At 43.0% G+C, this 20,801-nt stretch overlaps 1 protein-coding gene across 1 annotated transcript; it reads left to right on the top strand.

Annotated features, from left to right (window-relative positions):
* The first annotated feature begins 502 nt into the window (after positions 1-502).
* RDH11 (retinol dehydrogenase 11) lies at positions 503-18,946 on the top strand. The gene is given in 7 exon segments (NM_001132941.1): positions 503-602; positions 3,171-3,289; positions 3,630-3,785; positions 4,985-5,089; positions 5,808-6,017; positions 11,041-11,230; positions 17,945-18,946. Coding segments are annotated over 7 exon segments (957 nt in total). The 5' UTR covers positions 503-528; the 3' UTR covers positions 18,048-18,946.
* Positions 18,947-20,801: the final 1,855 nt, after the last annotated feature.

Raw genomic sequence — 20,801 nt, 5'->3', positions numbered from 1 at the left:
CAAGGACTTATTGCTTCCTCTCCACTGGAAAAAGGAATCGTCGAGGAGGAAGGGTTTACATTCCCCCACTTTCCCAACTGTCAGACTCCGGACCGCTCCTCTCCTGTCTAATCCGCCTTTCATTTCCCAGACGCCCACATCTGATCTCCAGAAGAAGCAGTGCGGTAACTGCCTAACCAGGATTGGGGAAAACTGAACCAGGGACTGGACTTGGGTCTGGGGAGATAGAGGACTGCAGAGATTTCACAAACACCGCGGGTGGCCATAAGTGAGAGCTGGGTGAATGATCCCACAGGCCCTAAGCCCTAGATGGTTGGGGATTAGCGATGTTATAATTCAACTTTTGCCAGCGTCGGCGGCAGTGCTCCCACGTAGCCCGCCTGGGGCTGCCAAGCTCTGGACTACATTTCCCAGAAGGTCTGCTCCCCGGGCTGTCGCAATTTGAATTGGGGCGTGTCTAGAAGGAGAAGCCATAGTCGGCGAGCACCGCTGGGGCATCCCGCTCTGGTGCCGCTGCAGCCGGCAGAGATGGTTGAGCTCCTGTTCCCGCTGTTGCTCCTCCTTCTGCCCTTCCTTCTGTATATGGCTGCGCCCCAAATCAGGTCTGTGCAAATGTATTGCCTTCTCTTGAGAATTCTTGTTGCGGGGCGGGAGGGAAACATAGAATCCCCACCAAAGCTTTCTTGAAAAACTCCCCTGAGGGGGCTCCAAGATGGCGGGGCCCGGAGTTCGGTGGGTTGGAGGCGACGTCCAGCTGTCCTGAGTGCCAGGAGGAGACCGGAGACCCCAGGCGGTGAGAAAGGGCGGCACTCCGAGGCACCCTGCTTTTTCCTGGCCCGTTTTTCTTTTGTCTAAGCACCCCCTGATTCTGGCTCCAGGGAACCCCGAGGGTAAGGCTACCTCAAACGCTTGAGTTTCGGACCCTTCAATGGGATATGCCCCGACGCTGTTTTCCCCTTAATTCCCACGCCTTAAACCAGCCTTCGAGGCACAAAGGAGCGATTCCACATTTCGCCCTCTGAAACTGATAGCAATCGTAACATCTGCGGCCCCATCCTTGCTCTCGTTGCTGTTACAATCGCTCGTTCTGTGGGCGGATGTTGTAAAGGAGAAAAGTGAAAAGGAAAAGTGTTTGGTTATGAGCTCTATCCTGTCTTGCGAGCAGGAGCACGGGGGATCTGAGTTAGGAGCTAGGGCACTGGGGCGGTGAGGGCTGGGAGAATGGTGGGAAGGTATTGACCACGTGATAGATCAATCAGCCCAAGGCTGGCCAAGTGCCCCAGTGAATCAGCAGCGGGCTGTAAAACCGACAGCCTGCTTATTGGTTCTAAGTAAATCACCAGTGGTGACGGACCAGTGACTGAATAGACACACTCCTTCCCCAGGTGGGCAGTCTTAGTCCCAATAGAACTTGAAGCCAGGCCAGATCACAGTCATTTCTTACCACAGTCACCTACTTTCCTTCTTTTATTTTTATTTTCTCTTCCTTCTCCGGTGCCCTTCTTCCAGTTATATTTTTTCTCCCTGCCGAACACTCAGTTCTCCCACCTCTAGGCACACATGGTTTCTCACACTCAGATGAAAACACTGCTTTTTATCTTTTTTTCACTACAAGATCCTCTTATCCACATCGAATCTCAATGAAAAGTTGAACCAGAACTGAAAATAGTGCTCATACCCCAGAGGGATTTTTCTGAAAACACACACACACACACACACACACACACACACACTCTCACACACTCCAGGAGCTGTATTCCAACACACACACACACACACACACACGTATTCCAACACACACACACACACACACACTCTCCAGGAGCTGTATTCCCACCTCAGCAGGGTTATGGGAATTGGGCCAGAGCTGGACTTTTATAGTTGTCTCTTTCATTCCTGCTGGTTAAGGAGAAGAAAGAACTAAGTACAGGTCCCACTAAGTTGTCACTCCTGGAGCTACAGTAAGGGGATGTGGGAAACAGCCTGGAGGCTTGTTCTCTGAGGAGGGAGGTGATGGTTTGTGGGGACCATGAGTTAATCTGCCTCCCTGTCAGCATTTTCGCACTAAGCAGGTGGCTTCAATGGCTTAGAGTATGTACCTTGCAATTTCAAGTTCAATGAAAAAGGCCGAAATGCTCTTTAAGAATGCATCTCCTGGTCAACAGATTGTTTTAACCAGAGTCCCAACATTGCCAAGAAGAGAATAGGCCAGTCTGAGAACTGCCAATCTGTGTTTGTGCATTCATTCATTTGGAAAAGGCAATATAGTATAGTGCTTAGAAACAAGGACTCTAGGCTGGGCTTGGTGACTCACACCTGTAATCCCAGCACTTTGGGAGGCTGAGGTGGGCGGATCACCTGAGGTCAGGAGTTTGAGACCATCCTGGCCAGCGTGGTGAAACCCTGTCTCTACTAAAAATACAAAAATTAGCTGGGTGTGGTGGCGCATGGGTGAGGGGGTGAGGCATGAGAATCGCTTGAACCTGGGAGATGGAGGTTGCAGTGGAGGTGGAGGTTGCAGTGAGCCGAGATCACACCATTGCACTCCAGCCTGGGCAACAAGAGCAAAACTCTGTCTCAAAAAAGAAAGAAAGAAAGAAACAAGGACTCTAATTACACAAAGCAAGACTTGAATCCCAGCTCCCCTTTGTACACACATAATCTTCTTTTTAAGTGTGTGTGTGCGTGCGTGTGGGTGTTTTTTTTTCTTGTTTATTTTGTCCCAGAGTCACAAGCTTTCATAATTTTAACTTTTTGTATTGGATTAGCCATTTCTCAAGGCCATAAAATGCCAGTTGTGGACAGATTGACCTACAGAAACCAGTTATTTCTTCATCTGGGCTGAATTTTGTGATTTCCTAAGTCACAAGTGCCTTAGAGAGCTCAAACAAAAACCAAGTGCCTGGCTAATCAGATATTCATCCAGTTCTTGTGCTGCAGAGAACAGCTGTAAGCTTTGCCCTTGTAATAAAATCACTTTTGTCTTTGAGCAAAAGCAGAAAACTTTTGTCATCTTTCCTCCAACTTTCCCTAAACGGACGCTGTTTCCTTAAAAGGACAACAGTGGAAAGAGCTAAAGCAAACCTCAGCCAGAAGACACGGAGTTGCAGGAACATACTGGCTGAGATAGTAGAATGAAGAATTGATGAGCTCTCCTTCTCTGTCTGCAGGAAAATGCTGTCCAGTGGGGTGTGTACATCAACTGTTCAGCTTCCTGGGAAAGTAGTTGTGGTCACTGGAGCTAATACAGGTATCGGGAAGGAGACAGCCAAAGACCTGGCTCAGAGAGGCAAGTTCACCTCCTTTCAATTCCCTCCTATTACTGCTGTTTTACCCCTCACAGTAATGATGATTCATTCTCATTGTTTCTTCCCAGTTTTGGAATTCAAGAACACCTAAGGATTCCACTGATTTGCTGATCTGAAACTAATACTATGCTCTACATATAATGGACCCTTAATGAATATTATTAATTTATTTTTCTTTACCTATTTGCTAATCAGATACCTCTGTTGTGAAGAAAGGGTAGAAATGTGTGTTTTTTAAAAAAATGTTGGAAATAATATTAGATTTATAATGCCAGCTCAAAAACAGAGCTGACCATTTCTCTTTCATATGTTGGCTGACAGGAGCTCGAGTATATTTAGCTTGCCGGGATGTGGAAAAGGGGGAATTGGTGGCCAAAGAGATCCAGACCACGACAGGGAACCAGCAGGTGTTGGTGCGGAAACTGGACCTGTCTGATACTAAGTCTATTCGAGCTTTTGCTAAGGGCTTCTTAGCCGGTAAGTGTAGAACTAGAGAGACTATGTTATGGGTCTTGAGGTCAACATGGCAGATTTAACTAAAAGGAAAAGGTCCCTCTTCCTCATAGAAGTGGTGGATAAAATATAGCCAAAAACTTCTGTAGCTGAACTCATAGTCACTGGGACACAATTTATGTCAAAGGGATATCTTCCAGAGGCAGAAACAAAAAATGAATTCAAAACGTCATAGCAGTGAGCAAGAGCTGAAGCCAGAAATCTCATGGGAGTCTCAGCACTCTCAGTACAGGCTTTTTAGGATCTGGGGTCTAAATACTTACACAGGGATAGGAGATGAGGCCACAGGCCTTTGAGAGCTGGAGCTGTATTTGAGGTTCTACACAAAGTTGAGATTCACAAAGGGCCATCTGGTCCATAGTATAGAGGCTAATAAAAATCCTGGCCACCAGCTCAGAGACATGACAAAGAAGTTTACCATCTCTTTAGACATAGATGGATAAAGACTCATCTGCAAAAAATTAGAACCTAAGCTGGCATCATCTGTGGGGTCTGAATTCATATCACCAAATGATATGAGGATATTTATGGGTTTGATTTTTGTATGTGTGTGTAATACTCTATGGAAAATTAACATAAAAACCTGTAGTGTCTCATCAAAAGCAAATCCAAGAGCACTCTATAGGCATATCCTCTTATAGCCCAGGGATCTAGGCCTCCAAGGAAAAAACTTTCACTGGTGTGAACTCATAGTCATAAATTACAAACCACATGAGGAAATGAACCATGAGAGAGAACCGGAAGATGCAATAAAGAGGTGAAGCCAGTATTTATTTCTTTGGGGACCTGAATCCCAAGGCAGAGGTACGTAGAGAACATTCTTTTTTCTCTTGCTTTGGAATCTTTCCATTCAGCTTGGGAAGTCTTTTTATTGAGAGAGGTGGATGAAACAATTCCCAAAAGCAGTGAGTAAGTAGCTCCTGAACTACAAAGATCGAGAAGGTCATTTGGTAGTATAAAATGGAATTTTGCCCCATAGTAAAAGTAGGTGGGGTTCAACTAAAGTCTTAAAATGAAAAACAATAGAAAATAAATATGAAGGAAAAATGGAGGGAAGATTGAAGTCCTGCATCCTCACTTTCAAAGCCTGAGCGTGAGGCAGCTTTCTAAGATGTAATAGCCTTGGCTAGCCACTTCCATGCTCCATCGTCTTGTCCCTGCAGAGGAAAACCACCTCCACGTTCTGATCAACAATGCAGGAGTGATGATGTGTCCGTACTCGAAGACAGCAGATGGCTTTGAGATGCACATAGGAGTCAACCACTTGGGTAAGAAATCTGGCCTTATCACAAAGCTAGAGAGACCCAAAATTCTCTTTGGGAAACTTAGGGGTCAGATTGAGCCTTGTTGTTGTGTGATTGAACCTCAGGACCATAATAGACCATGTGTGCATAATAGTTTGGTCCTACCTGATAGCTGAGGAATACCTGAGGGCTGCTCCAGGTTCTGCCAGCTTTTCAATCTGTGATTTAGATTCGGTTTGCCTTGGCGCATTTTTTAACAGACTAATTGGTTTAGGGGACTGTGTTGCTTTCTTAGTAGTGATCCTTGTGGCCAGCATCAGGTATAGGTCATCTGCTCTTTTTTTGTAGAGACAGGGTCTTGCTATGTTGCCCAGGCTGTTCTTAAACTCCTGGCCTCAGGCACCTTCCTGCCTCAGCCTCCTTAAGTGCTGAGATTGCAGGCGTGAGCCACTGCACCCAGCCAACCAGCTCTTAAGAATGAGATTAACCAAAGTAGGAATGAGCTGGGACTTCATATTCACATAGTCTAGACCTATCTTGCTCATATAAGGATGCCTCGTGTCTTTGGCTGTTGTTATTTCCCTAAACCTTCATTAAACTTGTTTTCTAGTTGATAATGAAAAGTTGGAGGGAAAGACCTTGTTTCTGAATTATCTGCCTCCCATAGCTGAGGCCTGCTCACCACGACTCCTGTCATTCCCACATGGCCCTGAACTTCATTAATTCTAGTATTTCTCAACAGGTCACTTCCTCCTGACCAATCTGCTGCTAGAGAAACTAAAGGAATCAGCCCCATCAAGGATAGTAAATGTGTCTTCCCTCGCACATCACCTGGGAAGGATCCACTTCCATAACCTGCAGGGCGAGAAATTCTACAATGCAGCCCTGGCCTATTGTCACAGCAAGCTAGCCAACATCCTCTTCACCCAGGAACTGGCCCGGAGACTGAAGGGTAGGCCTAGAGGAAATGAGTGTGGAGACATGAGTCAGAGAGAGGCAGGTAAAAGCCACAGGAATGGAAACTGTTTCCAGAGCCCATCACCTGGAGAGGACCTGCTTCTGTGGCTATAATTGGGTACAGTTTTAGTAAGTAGTCTACAACTGAATATTGGAGGTGGCTGGCTGGGACAGTGAGACTCTTGACTTTGAGTCTGAAGGCCTGGCTTTACTACTTACTAGCTGTGTGATCTATAGCACGTTACTTAACTTTTTTTTTTTTTTGAGACGGGATCTTGCTGTCACCCATGCTGGAGTGCAATGGTGCAATCTCGGCTCACTGCCGACCTCTACCTCCCAGGTTCAAGTGATTCTCCTGCCTCAGCCTCCTGAGTAGCTGGGACTACAGGTGCATGCCACCAGGCCTGGCTAATTTTTGTATTTTTAGTAGAGACAGGATTTCACCATGTTGGTCAGAGTGGTCTTGAACTCCTGACCTCAGGTGATCCACCCACCTTGGCCTCCCAAAGTGCTGGGATTTTAGGTGTGAGCCACCTCACCTGGCCATTACTTAACTTTTAGGACTTCCTTCTTCATATGTAAATGGGACTACTTCACAGTTTATTGTCATAATTAATTCAGGCTTCATAAGCAAGTCAAGATTTTTTACTCATAGTGAGACTGAGTAGGAGGAAAGGACCTGAACTGCCACTAGATAAAGGTAGTAGACTAAAACAGGTACTGGGAATATGGAGGGTCAGGGTCTCCCTTGCAAAGCGTCAAATAAGAGGGAAATATATGCTTGAGAAGGGGAGTTTCCAGTCACAAATACACAGAGGTCCTTAGCACTGTCTACTCTGGATTTCTAATAAAGAGAAGGGAAATCGAGGGTGAACTATGCTAGGAATTGAGGCAGGCAGAATGTAGACTCAAGGAATCAGGCACAGGTGCCCTATAGTTGGAATAGGATCATCCTACCAAATGAACATCTGTGAGATGGGAAGGAAACTAGTGGTTAGCTCAGTCCTTATGCCCAGTCTGTGCCCAGGGCATGACATCTTTTATCAGTTTAGAATAGATAAGGGTAACTGGATGGTGAAAACTATCCAAAGAGTTGATCAGGGAGCTAGGGTGGCCTGGAGGTGGAAAGATGGGTCCAGTGGTGAGAATTCACTAATATGTGAATGAGGTGACTCTGATAGTTGTGAGGATTCAGTGGAAAATCATTATGGTGCAGTAAAGGAACCCTGGTTTGACAGAAGATTCATTCATTCAGCCATTCAGCAGACATGTTTTCAGTGCCCATGTTGTTCCGTGCACTGGGTTAGGGGACAGGGGGTGAGTTGGTGAACAAGATAGGTATAGTCTCTTCCTTGGTTTGGTTTACATCTAACGGGGGAGAAAGACAATTAACAAGTCTTTATACAAACTTATTAAATGTAAAATCAGTCTAGTAATGCATGAATAATTCTCATTGTAAAAAGTTCAAATAAGGTCAGGCACAGTGGCTCACACCTTTAATCCCAGGCACTTTAGGAGGCCAAAATCGGAGGATTACTTGAGGCCAGTTCAAGATCAGCCTGGGCAAAATAGTGAGACCTCATCTCCTCTACCAAAAAAAAAAAAAAGAGTTCAAAGCATATGGAAGTATGTAGAATTAAGGTGAAAAACCACCTTCATTTATTCCCCTCTTCCCCCTGCTCTTCTCCCTTCATGTGACCATTATCAACAGCTTGTGTGCCCCTTTCCAATAACTTTCCTATGCATTTACATATGTATGTATCATGCACAAGGAACTGAAACTCCAACACAGTATCTTGGAGATCTTTCCATTTAGTACGTATCGATTTACCCCTTAATTGTATTGGCTGTGCTGTATTTCGTAGTATAGATGTGCCTTAGTGTATTTATGTATTTCCTTAACAACATCTGGATTGTTTCCTTTTTGTTGTGGCTGTTTAATTATAATTGTGGTAAATGTTATAAAGGAGAAGTACCAGGACTTACAGTGGATTTTAGTGGGAGTCTTGGGGGGACCTTATTCAGTCTGAGGGTTCAGGGAAGACTTTTCTGAAGAAGTGAGTTGCATGCTGAGCCCTGAAGGATGATTAGAAATTAAATGGATTAGAGATACTGGTAGAATGTGGAGGCTGAGGCCGGGCGGGGTGGCTCACACCTGTAATCCCAGCACTTTAGGAGGCCGAGGCTGGTGGATCACCTGAGGTCAGGAGTTCGAGCACATCCTGGCCAACTTGGTGAAAGCCTCGTCTCTACTAAAAATACAGAAATTAGCCAGGTGTGGTGGCGGGCGCCTGTAATCCTAGCTACTGGAGAGGCTGAGGCAGGAGAATCGCCTGAACCTGGGACAGAGTTTGCAGTGAGCCAAGATCATGCCATTGCACTCCAGCCTGGGCATCACAAGTAAAACTGTCTCAAAAAATGAAAAAAAAAAAAAAGGGCCGGACGTGGTGGCTCATGCTTGTAATCCCAGCAATTTGGGAGGCTGAGGTGGGCAGATTACCTGAGGTCAGGAGTTCAAGACCAGCCTGACCAACACGGAGAAACCCCATCTCTACTAAAAATACAAAATTAGCCGGGTATGTTGGCGTGTGCCTGTAGTCCCAGCTGCTCAGGAGGCTGAGGCAGGAGAATTGCTTGAACCTGGGAGGCAGAGGCTGTGGTGAGCCGAGATCACACCATTGCACCCCAGCGTGGGCAACAAGAGTGAAACTCCATCTCAAAAAAAAAAAAAGAATGTGGAGGCTGAGAAACATTCCAGGCAGAAGGAGGAGAATGTACAAAGGTCCGGGCTCAGTTTGAGAAACAGTGAAGGTTACCATTGGTAGGTTGTAGAAAGCAAGAGTAATAAAGATCTGACCTGAGACTGGTGAGGTAGGTAGAGGCCAAACAAACCCTTAGAGGCCACAGTAAGGATTTTAGTGTTTATTCTAAGAGCAATGGGAAACCTTTAAAATTAAAGCCTTTTCAAAATGGGGGCAAGAGGGGTTGCAGCAGTTGATTTCATCAGCAGAGGCGAGAAAGGAGGGTAGTTTGGACTAGGTGGTGGAATTGGAGGGTAGTAGAAACTTCTGAGAGAGATTTGGTTTGGAAAAGATTGTTGACTGGAGATGCATGCTTTAGGTGGGCATTCATCAAGAACCTTTTTGCCTAACTGGTCATGTCGGGAACACTGCAAGAACCGGGTTTGGCTTTAAAATTAGAAATCAATTTGGGACCTCTGAGTCTGCATTACTATGGGTCATCTAGGGAGATGTCGAGTAGGCAGTTGGGAATAATATAGCTGTGTCTGCAGCTGTCAGTCCACAAAGACCTGAAAAATTTTGTTTCTTCAAAGCTTTACACCAAAACTCATTTGGCAGCAAAACATTTCCCGTACTAGGGAGATTAGATTAATAGGCAATGTATGTATACATTTCATATTACCTTTCTACAATCAGAAAAAAAAAATTGAAGTATGTCTGGCCCCAACGTTTTCAATAAAGGATTGGGGGCCTGAAATAGCATGTGCGAAAGTATCATTTAGCACTTACCATGCATCAGGCACTGTTTTTTTTTTTTTTGTTTTTTTTTTTCCGCCGGTGTCTCGCTCTGTCGCCCAGGCTGGAATGCAGTGGCACGATATCGGCTCACTACAACATCTGCCTCCCCGGTTCAAGTCATTCTCCTGCCTCAGCCTCCCACGTAGCTGGGATTACAGGTGCATGCCACCGCGCCCGGCCAATTTTTTCTATTTTAGTAGAGATGGGGTTTCACCGTGTTGCCCAGGCTGGTCTATAACTCCTGAGCTCAGGCAGTCCACCTGCCTTGGTCTCCCAAAATGCTAGGCTTATAGGTGTGAGCCACCACGCCCAGCTGCATCAGGCACTCTTTTAAGACCTTTAACATATATGAACTCATTTAATCCTCATAACCACCCTGTGAGGTGTAGGTATTATGATTATTCCCATTTTAGAGATGAAGAAATGAGTCACAAAAGGGAACTTGCCCAACGTTACACAGCTAATGAGTGGAGCCAGGATTTGAAACTAGGCAGTCTGTCTACAAAATCCATGCCCATAACCACCACATTGTGTTGACTCCCAGTGTGTCTGCAGTTCAGAGGAGCAGTTTGGACTGTGGACAAAATGTGAGCACCGTAGAATTATGGAGAGGGAGTCTGGTGAGCCACGAGAACTCCAACATTTAATGTTTGTGTAGAAGATAAACTAGTCCAGAAAACTGAGACAGAGCAGCCAGAAAGGTTAGGAAAACCAGAAGTGGCGTAGGCTTATGGAAGCCAATGAAAAAGAAGACTTTAGGAAGGGGATGGGCACCTGTAATCCCAGCACTTTGGGAAGCCGAGGTGGGCAGATCACTTGAGGTCAGGAGTTCGAGACCAGTCTGGCCAACATGATGAAATCCCGTCTCCACTAAAAATACAAAAATTAGCCTGGCGTGGTGGTGCACGCCTGTAGTCCCAGCTACTTGGGAGGCTGAGGCAGGAGAATCGCTTAAACCTGGAAGGCAGAGGTTGCAGTGAGCCAAGATCATGCCACTGCACTCCAGCCTGGGCAACAGAGCGAGACTGTCTCAAAAAAAAAAAAGAAGGTGATGGGGTAGGTGTGGTGGCTTATGCCTGTAATTCTAATACTTTGGGAGGCCAAGGTGGGAAGATTGAGGCCAGGAGTTCAAGACCAGCCTGGTCAACATAGGGAGACCCCATCTCTAAAAAAGAAGTGGGTGGTCAACAATGTTAAGTGCTGCTGAGAGGATGAGTCTTGGCTCTGCTGATTCCTGACAGGGGAGTTTCCAGTCACAAATACACAGAGGTCCTTAGCACTGTCTACTCTAGAGCCCTCTTAAATCTGTGAGATGGAAGTATAAATTACTGTGAGCAGTACTTCTGATGTCACCATGGTCAAGAGAGTCCATATGCTTATGTAAATAAGGTCAAATGCTTATTTACATCCTTTTCTGTTTTGGGCCATTCTGCAAAATCAAGTCCTGTCTTACCCTCTCTTCATGCCACCCCCAACCAGGTTCTGGCGTTACGACGTATTCTGTACACCCTGGCACAGTCCAATCTGAACTGGTTCGGCACTCATCTTTCATGAGATGGATGTGGTGGCTTTTCTCCTTTTTCATCAAGACTCCTCAGCAGGGAGCCCAGACCAGCCTGCACTGTGCTTTAACAGAAGGTCTTGAGATTCTAAGTGGGAATCATTTCAGGTATGAATGTTATCTCTTTTTGCAGATGAGATTTATTGCTCAAAGGAGATAATTTGGGTTTGTCTGGGTATACCCTTTTTTAACAGTACATTGTCTAATATAACTTTTGTCTTTTAACTCTAGAGTTTTTACCTTTTAGTAGGGGAATTTGACTCTCTTTTTTGTAATAACTGCTATATTTGATTTTATGCCATCTTTTATACTGATAATTATGCATTCTGTTTGTTTTCTTCCTGTCTTTGTTACATCAGTCTAGTTTTCTTTATTCTTTTTTGGATTCCTAATTCTATTATTTTACATTAAAAAGAATTTAAAAAGAATTTGAGGCCAGGCGCAGTGGCTCACGCCTGTAATCCCAGCACTTTGGGAGGCCAGGGCGGGCAGATCACCTAAAGTCAGGCGAAACTCCACCTCAAAAAAAAAAAAAAAAAGAATTTGAATCTGTATTTCTCTATTGTCTTCAGGATTGAAATACTACTACCTATGGACTCCCCTCTCAAATAAGCGAAGACATTTAAAATGATTTAAATGTAGAGAATTTTGAATATAACACAGGGGTAGATAAAATAGTGCACTGAGCCTGCATACAATGGAGCCTCAGCTACCATTAACCCATGGCCAATTCTGCCCTATCCCCATTCTCTACCCCTTTCCATATTTTTCTTCTCCCATATTATTTTGAAGCAAATCCCAGGCATCACATAAGATCAAAATTTTAACATGTTTTTACCTCTACTTCAGGTTATTGTTGAAATGACCTGAAATTTTAGGGAAGTAGCTGAAAATAGCATTAAGATTGGAAAGAAAGGTAGACAGATTGTGAGAGGCCTATAATGCCATTCTTGTGGAGGAGCCCCAGAGTTGTTTCAGTAGACAGACATAATCTGATCTGTCCTTTAGAAACTTTGTTTCATGAATGAATAATTAACCTAGTGAGAGAGAGAGTTCCAGAAAGTTGTAATGAAAGGAATGGTAATGTGAAAGAGGCCCTGAAGCAGCAGAATTTTTATCCCTGGATGATTAATTAAATGAGGGGATGAGGGAGGCTTTGCTAACCTGAATTTCAAGCCTGAATGAGGTTGATGATGACATTAACTAAGGCAGCAGACATGGAAAAGTAATGTGTGGAACTTAGGGTTCTTGGATTCCAAAGCAGTTGAAAGGGACTTTGTCTAGCTTAAGCAAGAAGGAAATTTATTAAAATATTAGTAGGGAGAGGAGGGACCCCTAGGTTGAAAGGGAAGACTGAAGAGCCAGGTTAAGAAGTGTTAAGAGTGGCAGTCAGCTATCCCGGGCATTGCTGCTAGAGTGAGCGAATGCCAGCTATCTTTAGGTGTTCAGATTTTATTGCTTATCATCCACTCTCTAGGGAGGAAGCATTGGATCTCCTTCCTCCCATGCCTTCATTTTTACTCTTTTGATTAGAGGCAAACAGGGACTTTATTAATGCTCTCTTCAAACTATATTGAGGGGAAAAGGTAATTCTGCAGAAGGAAATCAGTTTGCTATTGCCAAAAGAAAGTAGAATGTTCAGCCAAAGAGTAACAGTTGTCCACTGTGTAATAAACCTGGCTCTGTACATGTTGCGTGTGTGTTATCTATAAGGCATGCAAGTAGAAATGTATAGCAGATAGTTGGAAATGTGGTTCTGAAGTATAAGAAGATAGATTTATATAGTATACTGGATTGATTTTCCAAGAGTGACTGGATTCTTCTGCCCTTGAGATTTTAAGAAAAAAAAAAATAATAACCCTTTATCTCGGTTTTGACTGAGTGGTTTAAAGAAAGTCAGCTCTAAATCCATAACTTACTATTGGATTGACTTTTGAAGAGCCTTTCCTGTGCTATGGATTCTTAATTCATGTTGAAGATCCAACAGCAGCTGTGTAGCCCACCATCAAGAAATGAACATAAAAGTCTGTTTTGATTTAAGCCTTAAGATTTTTGCACTGGCTATTCTTTCTGCCTGCAACCACTAGTCTGCTTTATGTCTCTAAGAATTTGCCTTTACTGGACATTTCATATAAATGGAATCATATGGTATGTGGCCTTTTGTGACTGACTTCTTTTACTTAGCTTAATGTTATCGAGGTTCACCCATGCCAAAGCATGTGTCAGTACTTCATTTCTTTTTATTGCTGGATAACATTTCATTGTATAGATTTGCCACATCTTATTTATTCATTCATCAGGTGATGGGCATTTGGGTTTGCAGTTTTTAGCTATTTGAATAATACTGCTGTGACCATTTGTGTAGAAATTTTTGTGTGGACATTTCTCTTGGGTACATGGAAGTGGAATTTCTGGGTTATATGGTAACTGTGTTTAACTGCTGAGGAACTGCCAAACTTTTCCAAAGTGACTGCCCCATTTTACATTCCCACCAGCAGTCTATGAGTGTTCTAATTTCTTCACATCCTCAACAACACTTGTTATTGTCTCTCCTTTGAGTTTAGCCATCCTAGTGAGTATGAAGGAATATCTTGTTTTTATTTTCATTTCATTTTCCTACTAATGATGTTGAACATTTTTTCATGCGCTTTTTGGTTCATTTGTTTCTTTGTTGGGGAAATGTCTATTCAAGTCCTTTGCCCATTTTTAAGTTGGATAATTGTCTTTTTATTGTTGAGTTGCAAGAGTTCTTAATAGTCTAGATACGAGTTCCTTGTCAGATATATAATTTGCAAATATTCTCTCATTCTGTGGGTTGTCTTTTAACTTTCTTAATGGTATCTTTTGAAATATAAAACTTAAATTTTGATGAAGTCCAGTTTATCTATTTTTTGTTACTTGTGCAGTTGTATCTAAGAAATCATTGCCTTACCCAAGGTCACAAAGATTTACTACTGTCTTTAGTAAAGACAGTTTTCTGTTACTATAACAGAATACCACAGACTGGGTAATTTTTAAAGAAATTTACTTAGCTCATGGTTCGGGAGGCTGAGAAGTCTAAGAACATGGTGCCTGGCATTTGTTTGGGGCCTTCTTGCTGTGTCATAATATGGCAGAGGGCATCACATGGTGAGAGGGCAAGCAAGAACAAACCCACTCCCATGATAGTGACATTAATCCATGTATGAGGGCAAAGCATTTATTAATTAATCTGTTCATGAAGGCAGAGGGATTAAGTTTCCAACATGTGATTTTTTTTTCTTTATTATTATTATTATTTATTATTATACTTTAGGCTCTATGGTACATGTGTGCAACGTGCAGGTAAGTTACATATGTATACAACATGTGATTTTTTAAGGGATACATTCAAACCATAGCAACCCCTATGTTTTCTTCTAATAGTTTTATAGTCGTAGCATTACATAGGTCTGTGATCTATTTTGAACTATTTTTATTTTATTTTATAATTATTATTTTTTTGAGACGGAATCTTGCTCTGTGACCCAGGCTGCTCACTGCAAGCTCCGCCTCCCGGGTTCAAGCAATTCTCCTGTCTCAGCCTCCCGAGTAGCTGGGACTACAGGTGCACATCACCATGCCTGGCTAATTTTTGTATTTTTAGTAGAGACGGGGTTTTGCCATGTAGGTCAGGCTGGTCTGCAACTCCTGACTTCAAGTGATCCACCCTCCTCGGCCTCCCAAAGTGCTGGGATTATAGGCGTGAGCCACCACACCCGGCCTTGAACTAATTTTTGCATATGATATGAGGTAGGAGTCAACCTTCATTCTTTTGCATGTGGATATCCAGTGCCTTAGCACCATTTGTTGAAAAGACAGTTTCTACCCATTGAATTGTCTTGGTATCTGTATTAGTCTGCTCAGGCTGCCATAGCAGAATCCCACAGACTGGGTGGCTTAAACAATATAAATTTATTTTCTCACACTTCTGGAGACTGGAAGTCCAAGATCAAGGTGCTGGCCTGGTTGGTCTCTGGTGAGGCCTGCCTTCCTGACTTCCAAATGGATGCCTTCTCTCTGAGCCCTCGCATGGCCTTTCCTCTATGTACACACACTCCTGGTGTCTCTTCCTCTTTTTATAAAGACACTAGTCCTGTTGGATTAGGGCCCTGCCCTGATCACCTCATTTAACCTTAGTTACCTCCTTAAAGGCCCTATCTCTAAATACAGTCACACTGGGGGTTAGGGCTTCAACATATTAATTTTGGGGAAACACAATTGGAATATAACGTAAGCTTGTCAAAAATCAATTGACCATAAATATAAGGGTTTATGTTTCACTTTTCTGTTCTGTTCATTTGTATGTCTGTCTTTATGCCAGTATCACACTATCTTGATTACTATAGCATTGTAGTAAGTTTTGAAATTAGTTTATCTTTTACGTATACTAATTCTTAGCAAAATCCTCCTGGAAACGTCAATACTGTGACCATGCTGATGCCATAGGCACACTTAAATAGCTCTTACTTGGCTGGGTGCGGCGGCTCACACCTGTAATCCCAGCACTTTGGGAGGCTGAGGTAGGCAAACTGCTTGAGCCCAGGAGTTCAAGACCAGCCTAGGCAACATAATGAGACTCCATCTCTATAAAAAATGCAAAAATTAGCCAGGCGTGGTGACGTGTCCCTGTGGTCCTGGCTACTTGGAAGGCTGAGGTAGGAGGATTACCTGAGCCTGGGGACGTTGCAGTGAGCTGCGATCGCACCACTGCACTCCAGCCTAGGCAATAGTGAGAACCTGTCTAAAAAAAACAACCAGAAAGCTCTTGCTGTAGTATTTGATTACTTTTTATAGCCTACAAGGAACCTTCACGTCAGCTGTGTTCTTTGCTCTTCATTGTAACCTTATGAAGAGTATAAGGCACAGTGCAGTGGAGGATGTAGAGGCTTACAAAGGTTGAGTCATTTCCATAGAGTGATACAGAGCCTTGTGGTTCTCACTGATGATCTTTTCACTAAGAAATGGCAAGCTGTACTGGTCATACTGGTGAGTCTTCTTAAAGAGAAGTACTGATAAGACTTGTTTTGTAATGTGACTATACTTTGAAATGGTATTCCTCAAACTTTAGTGTGTTCAAGAATCATCTGGAGAACTAGTTGAAAACAGATTCCTGGACCACAACCCTAGAGATTCTCATTCAGTATGTCTGGAGTAGGGCTGGAGAATTTCTAACAAGCTCCCAGTTGATGCTCCTGCTGCTGGTTTGTGGTGCACACTTTGAATCCCACTGTTTTACTGGACATAGTGTTAAGAGTTTGCATATATAGTTAATTCAGACTTGTCAACTCTTTCACCTTCAGAATTTGCTTAGAATACTGAGGAAGCAATTTTCTTGAAATAGTGTACTTCTAAAAATTGTTTCCTCACATGACTTTAAAGATTGTAATTCATTCAATCATTTTTTTTAAACTTTGACTGAATGCTTACCAGATGTATACCAGATCCAGAGAATATAAAAATGAGTAAGAATTGTCCTTAAGAAAATTTTCTGCATTGGAATTATAAAATTATAAAACTTGGAATTACAGGCTGGGCACAGTGGCTCACGCCTGTAATCCCAGCACTTTGGGAGGCTGAGGCAGGCAGATCACTTGAGTTCAGGAGTTCAAGACCAGCCTGGCCAACATGGCAAAACCCTGTCTCTACTAAAAATACAAAAATTAGCCAGTCATGGTGGCAGGCGCCTATAATCCCAGCTACTCTGGAGGCTGAGGCAGGAGAATAGCTCAAACCTGGGAGGCGGAGGTTGCAGTGAGCTGAGATCGTGCCACTACACTCCAGCCTGGGCGACAGAGTGAGACTCCACTTCCAAAAAAAAAAAAACTTGGAATTAATTACAGCAATGAAGAGAGGGTATATGAAACACTTTGCTGTGATTTGAATGTGTCCCTCAATGTTCATATGTTGGAAACTTAAGCCTCAATACAACAGTGTAGAGAGGCAGGGCCTTTAAGAGGTAAATTAGGTCACAAGGGTAGCCCTTATGAATGGATTAATGCCATTATCTCTGGAATGGGTTCAATATCGTGGGACTGATTCCTTATTAAAGGATGACTTGGGTCCCCTTCCCTCTCTTGCTCATGTGATGCCTTCCATCTTGTTATGACACAGCAAGAAGGCCTTCATCAGATGCCAGCCCCTTGATCTTGGACTTCTCAGCTTCCATAATCATAAGCCAGTTTCTGTATGCTCATTATAGTTACCCAGTCTGTCGTATTCTGTTACAGCACCACAAAACAGACCAAGACACCTGGTACCTTGGTTTTACCATTTCTTTTCTGTGTCGCCTTTTCCTTTTGTTGTTTTCGAAGCTGGCTTTACTTCTCATATGAGTTTACAAACACTATAACTTCAAGTAGTCCAGAAATAAGCATTTTTTTTTTTTTACTACTCCAAGTATCTCTGACCAATGTGAATAGCAGGATCTCAGCTATATGACATTGTCCGAGGCCCTGTAGAATGGGCCTTATGGACTTACTTGAAGAAGATGGATATACATGGGTGTCAGGCAGGTACTGATATTAAATTATATAAATAGGGGAATATAAAGACCAAATGTATGCATTATGTATCAAACAAAGCATTCTGATGAGAGGTGGTCTAGCAAGGAGATCTAAAATGGGAATTACATTTTCTCTGGCTAAGGACTGGAGAATGAAGAGATAAGGACAAACACTGGCCCTGTGAAGTATGTGGAGAACATGTGATCCCTGGTTGTTTTTATGTCATATTCCTTATCCCTGGCAGATGGCAGACTTCATTCTTAACACTGTGCTTTATACCTCTCTCTTTACCTTCCAGTGACTGTCATGTAGCATGGGTCTCTGCCCAAGCTCGTAATGAGACAATAGCAAGGCGGCTGTGGGACGTCAGTTGTGACCTGCTGGGCCTCCCAATAGACTAACAGGCAGTGCCAGTTGGACCCAAGAGAAGACTGCAGCAGACTACACAGTACTTCTTGGCAAAATGATTCTCCTTCAAGGTTTCCAAAACCTTTAGCACAAAGAGAGCAAAACCTTCCAGCCTTGCCTGCTTGGTGTCCAGTTAAAACTCAGTGTACTGCCAGATTCGTCTAAATGTCTGTCATGTCCAGATTTACTTTGCTTCTGTTACTGCCAGAGTTACTACAGATATCATAATAGGATAAGAAGACCCTCATATGACCTGCACAGCTCATTTTCCTTCTGAAAGAAACTACTACCTAGGAGAATCTAAGCTATAGCAGGGATGATTTATGCGAATTTGAACTAGCTTCTTTGCTCACAATTCAGTTCCTCCCCATCAACCAGTCTTCACTTCAAGAGGGCCACACTGCAACCTCAGCTAACATGAATAACAATGACTTGGCTCAGGAGCAGGGCTTGACCAGGTGTGGTGGATCACCGGAGGTCAGTAGTTCAAGACCAGCCTGGCCAACATGGTGAAACCCCACCTCTACTAAGAATTGTGTATATCTCTGTGTGTCATCTTGTTTATGTGTGCCAAGGGAATATTTTCACAAAGTTCAAAACAGCCACAATAATCAGAGATGGAGCAAACCAGTGCCATCCAGTCTTTATGCAAATGAAATGCTGCAAAGGGAAGCAGATTCTGTGTATGTTGGTAACAACCCACCAAGAGCACATGGGTATCAGGGAAGAAGTAAAAAAAAAGAAGGAGAATACTGGAAGACAATGCACAAAATGAAGGGACTAGTTAAGGATTAAGAAAATAGCAAAAGACATTAAATATACTAACATAGCTATGGAGGAATTGAGGGCAAGCACCCAAGACTGATGAGGTCTTAACAAAAACCAGTATGGCGAAAAAAAAAAATCCTAAAAACGAAAAGAAAAAAACCAATTCTTCATTCAGAAAAATTATCTTAGGGACTGATATTGGTAATTACAGTCAATTTAATAATGTTTTGGGGCATTTCCTTACATTGTCTTGACAAGATTAAAATGTCTGTGCCAAAATTTTGTATTTTATTTGGAGACTCTTTATCAAAAGTAATGCTGCCAAAGGAAGTCTGAGGAATTAGTAGTGTTCCCATCACTTGTTTGGAGTGTGCTATTCTAAAAGATTTTGATTTCCTGGAATAACAATTATATTTTAACTTTGGTGGGGGTAAGAGTTATAGGACCACAGTCTTCACTTCTGATATTTGTAAATTAATCTTTTATTGCACTTGTTTTGACCATTAAGCTATATGTTTAGAAATGGTCATTTTATGGAAAAATTAGAAAAATTCTGATAATAGTGCAGAATAAATGAATTAATGTTTTACTTAATTTATATTGAACTGTCAATGACAAATAAAAATTTTTTGATTATTTTTTGTTTTCATTTACTAGAATAAAGACTAAGAATTAAAAGTTTAATTACAGTCAAAAGAAGAAAACACTGTTCATTATTATGGTTATGCAATGATTTCTCATTCTAAAGAATAATTTGTTCCAGAGTCTAGCTACAGTGTAATCTCAATCCACATGCTATTAATTTAGGTTGTGTGATAATCTGATTATTCATTCACCATTTCGTACTTAACCTTTTTTGACACTCTTCACAGACATTTTTTCCACATTTCTTGATCATCCCGGGCCATTTCTTTTTTCTTTTTAATTAGAGACAGGGTCTTGCTTTGTTGCCCAGGCTGGCCGCAAACTCTGGGCTCAAGTAATCTTCCCGCCTCGGCCTCCCAAAGTTCTGGGGTACAGGTGTGAGCCACAGCGCCCAGCCCCAGGCTATTGATCTTTTTGCACCTGCCCCTTATTTCTGTACTGTGACAAGTCCCAGCATTGTGTTGTGGGACTTACACAGTATACTGACTATCCTCAGACTTGGTCATGTCTATGCTCAGTGCATATTAAGAGCTTAACCAAAGTGTGTTGAGTCAACAGCCAATGAACTTGATCTAATAAAAATGAGGCCCAGGAGATACAAATTAGCAAAGCGTTTTCTCCTGAGCAGTCATACATCTTTTAATATTTGTAGGCAGTTTAAAATTGAGCTCCCAAGCAAACATTTGAGAAGAGACACCCTGAGAAACCGTGAAATCGGTGAAAATAAGAATTTATTTTATTTTTTTTGAGATAGGGTCTTGCTCTGTCACCCAGGCTGGAGTGTGGTGGCACGATCTCAGCTCACTGCAACCACTGCCTCCCGGGTTCAGGCAATTCTCCTGCCTCAGCCTCCCGAGTAGCTAGGATTACAGGCGCCCACCACCGTTGTCGGCTAATTTTTGTGTTTTTAGCAGAGACGGGGGTTTCGTCATGTTGCCCAGGCTGGTCTCGAACTCCTGACCTGAAGTGATCCGCCCGCCTCGGCCTCCCAAAGTGCTGGGATGACGCGTGAGCCACCATGCCCGACGTGAAGACAGGAATTTATACCCATGGAGTGCAGGAAAGGACCTTGTAATTGTCAACACGTGACACTTAGTGGCAGATGAGACCTAATGAAACCAGGCCCACCTTCTACACCAGATTATAAATTCCCCTGGAGCAGCCAGTAAATGTTTTATTCACCAACATGCCCAGATCCCTCGGAATGCCTACGCTTGACAAACACCTGTTGTGAACAAGTGCACGAGGTAGCCTAGGAGAAGAATTAGTCTCCACGAGAAGAATTAATCGGGCCTAGCAGCTAGAGTATTTCGAGGTCATCCTAACTGGGTTCC

Source organism: Pongo abelii, chromosome 15, assembly GCF_028885655.2.
Source record: "Pongo abelii isolate AG06213 chromosome 15, NHGRI_mPonAbe1-v2.0_pri, whole genome shotgun sequence".
Taxonomy (NCBI): Eukaryota; Metazoa; Chordata; class Mammalia; order Primates; family Hominidae; genus Pongo; species Pongo abelii.
This window is presented reverse-complemented; position numbering and strand designations above follow the sequence as displayed.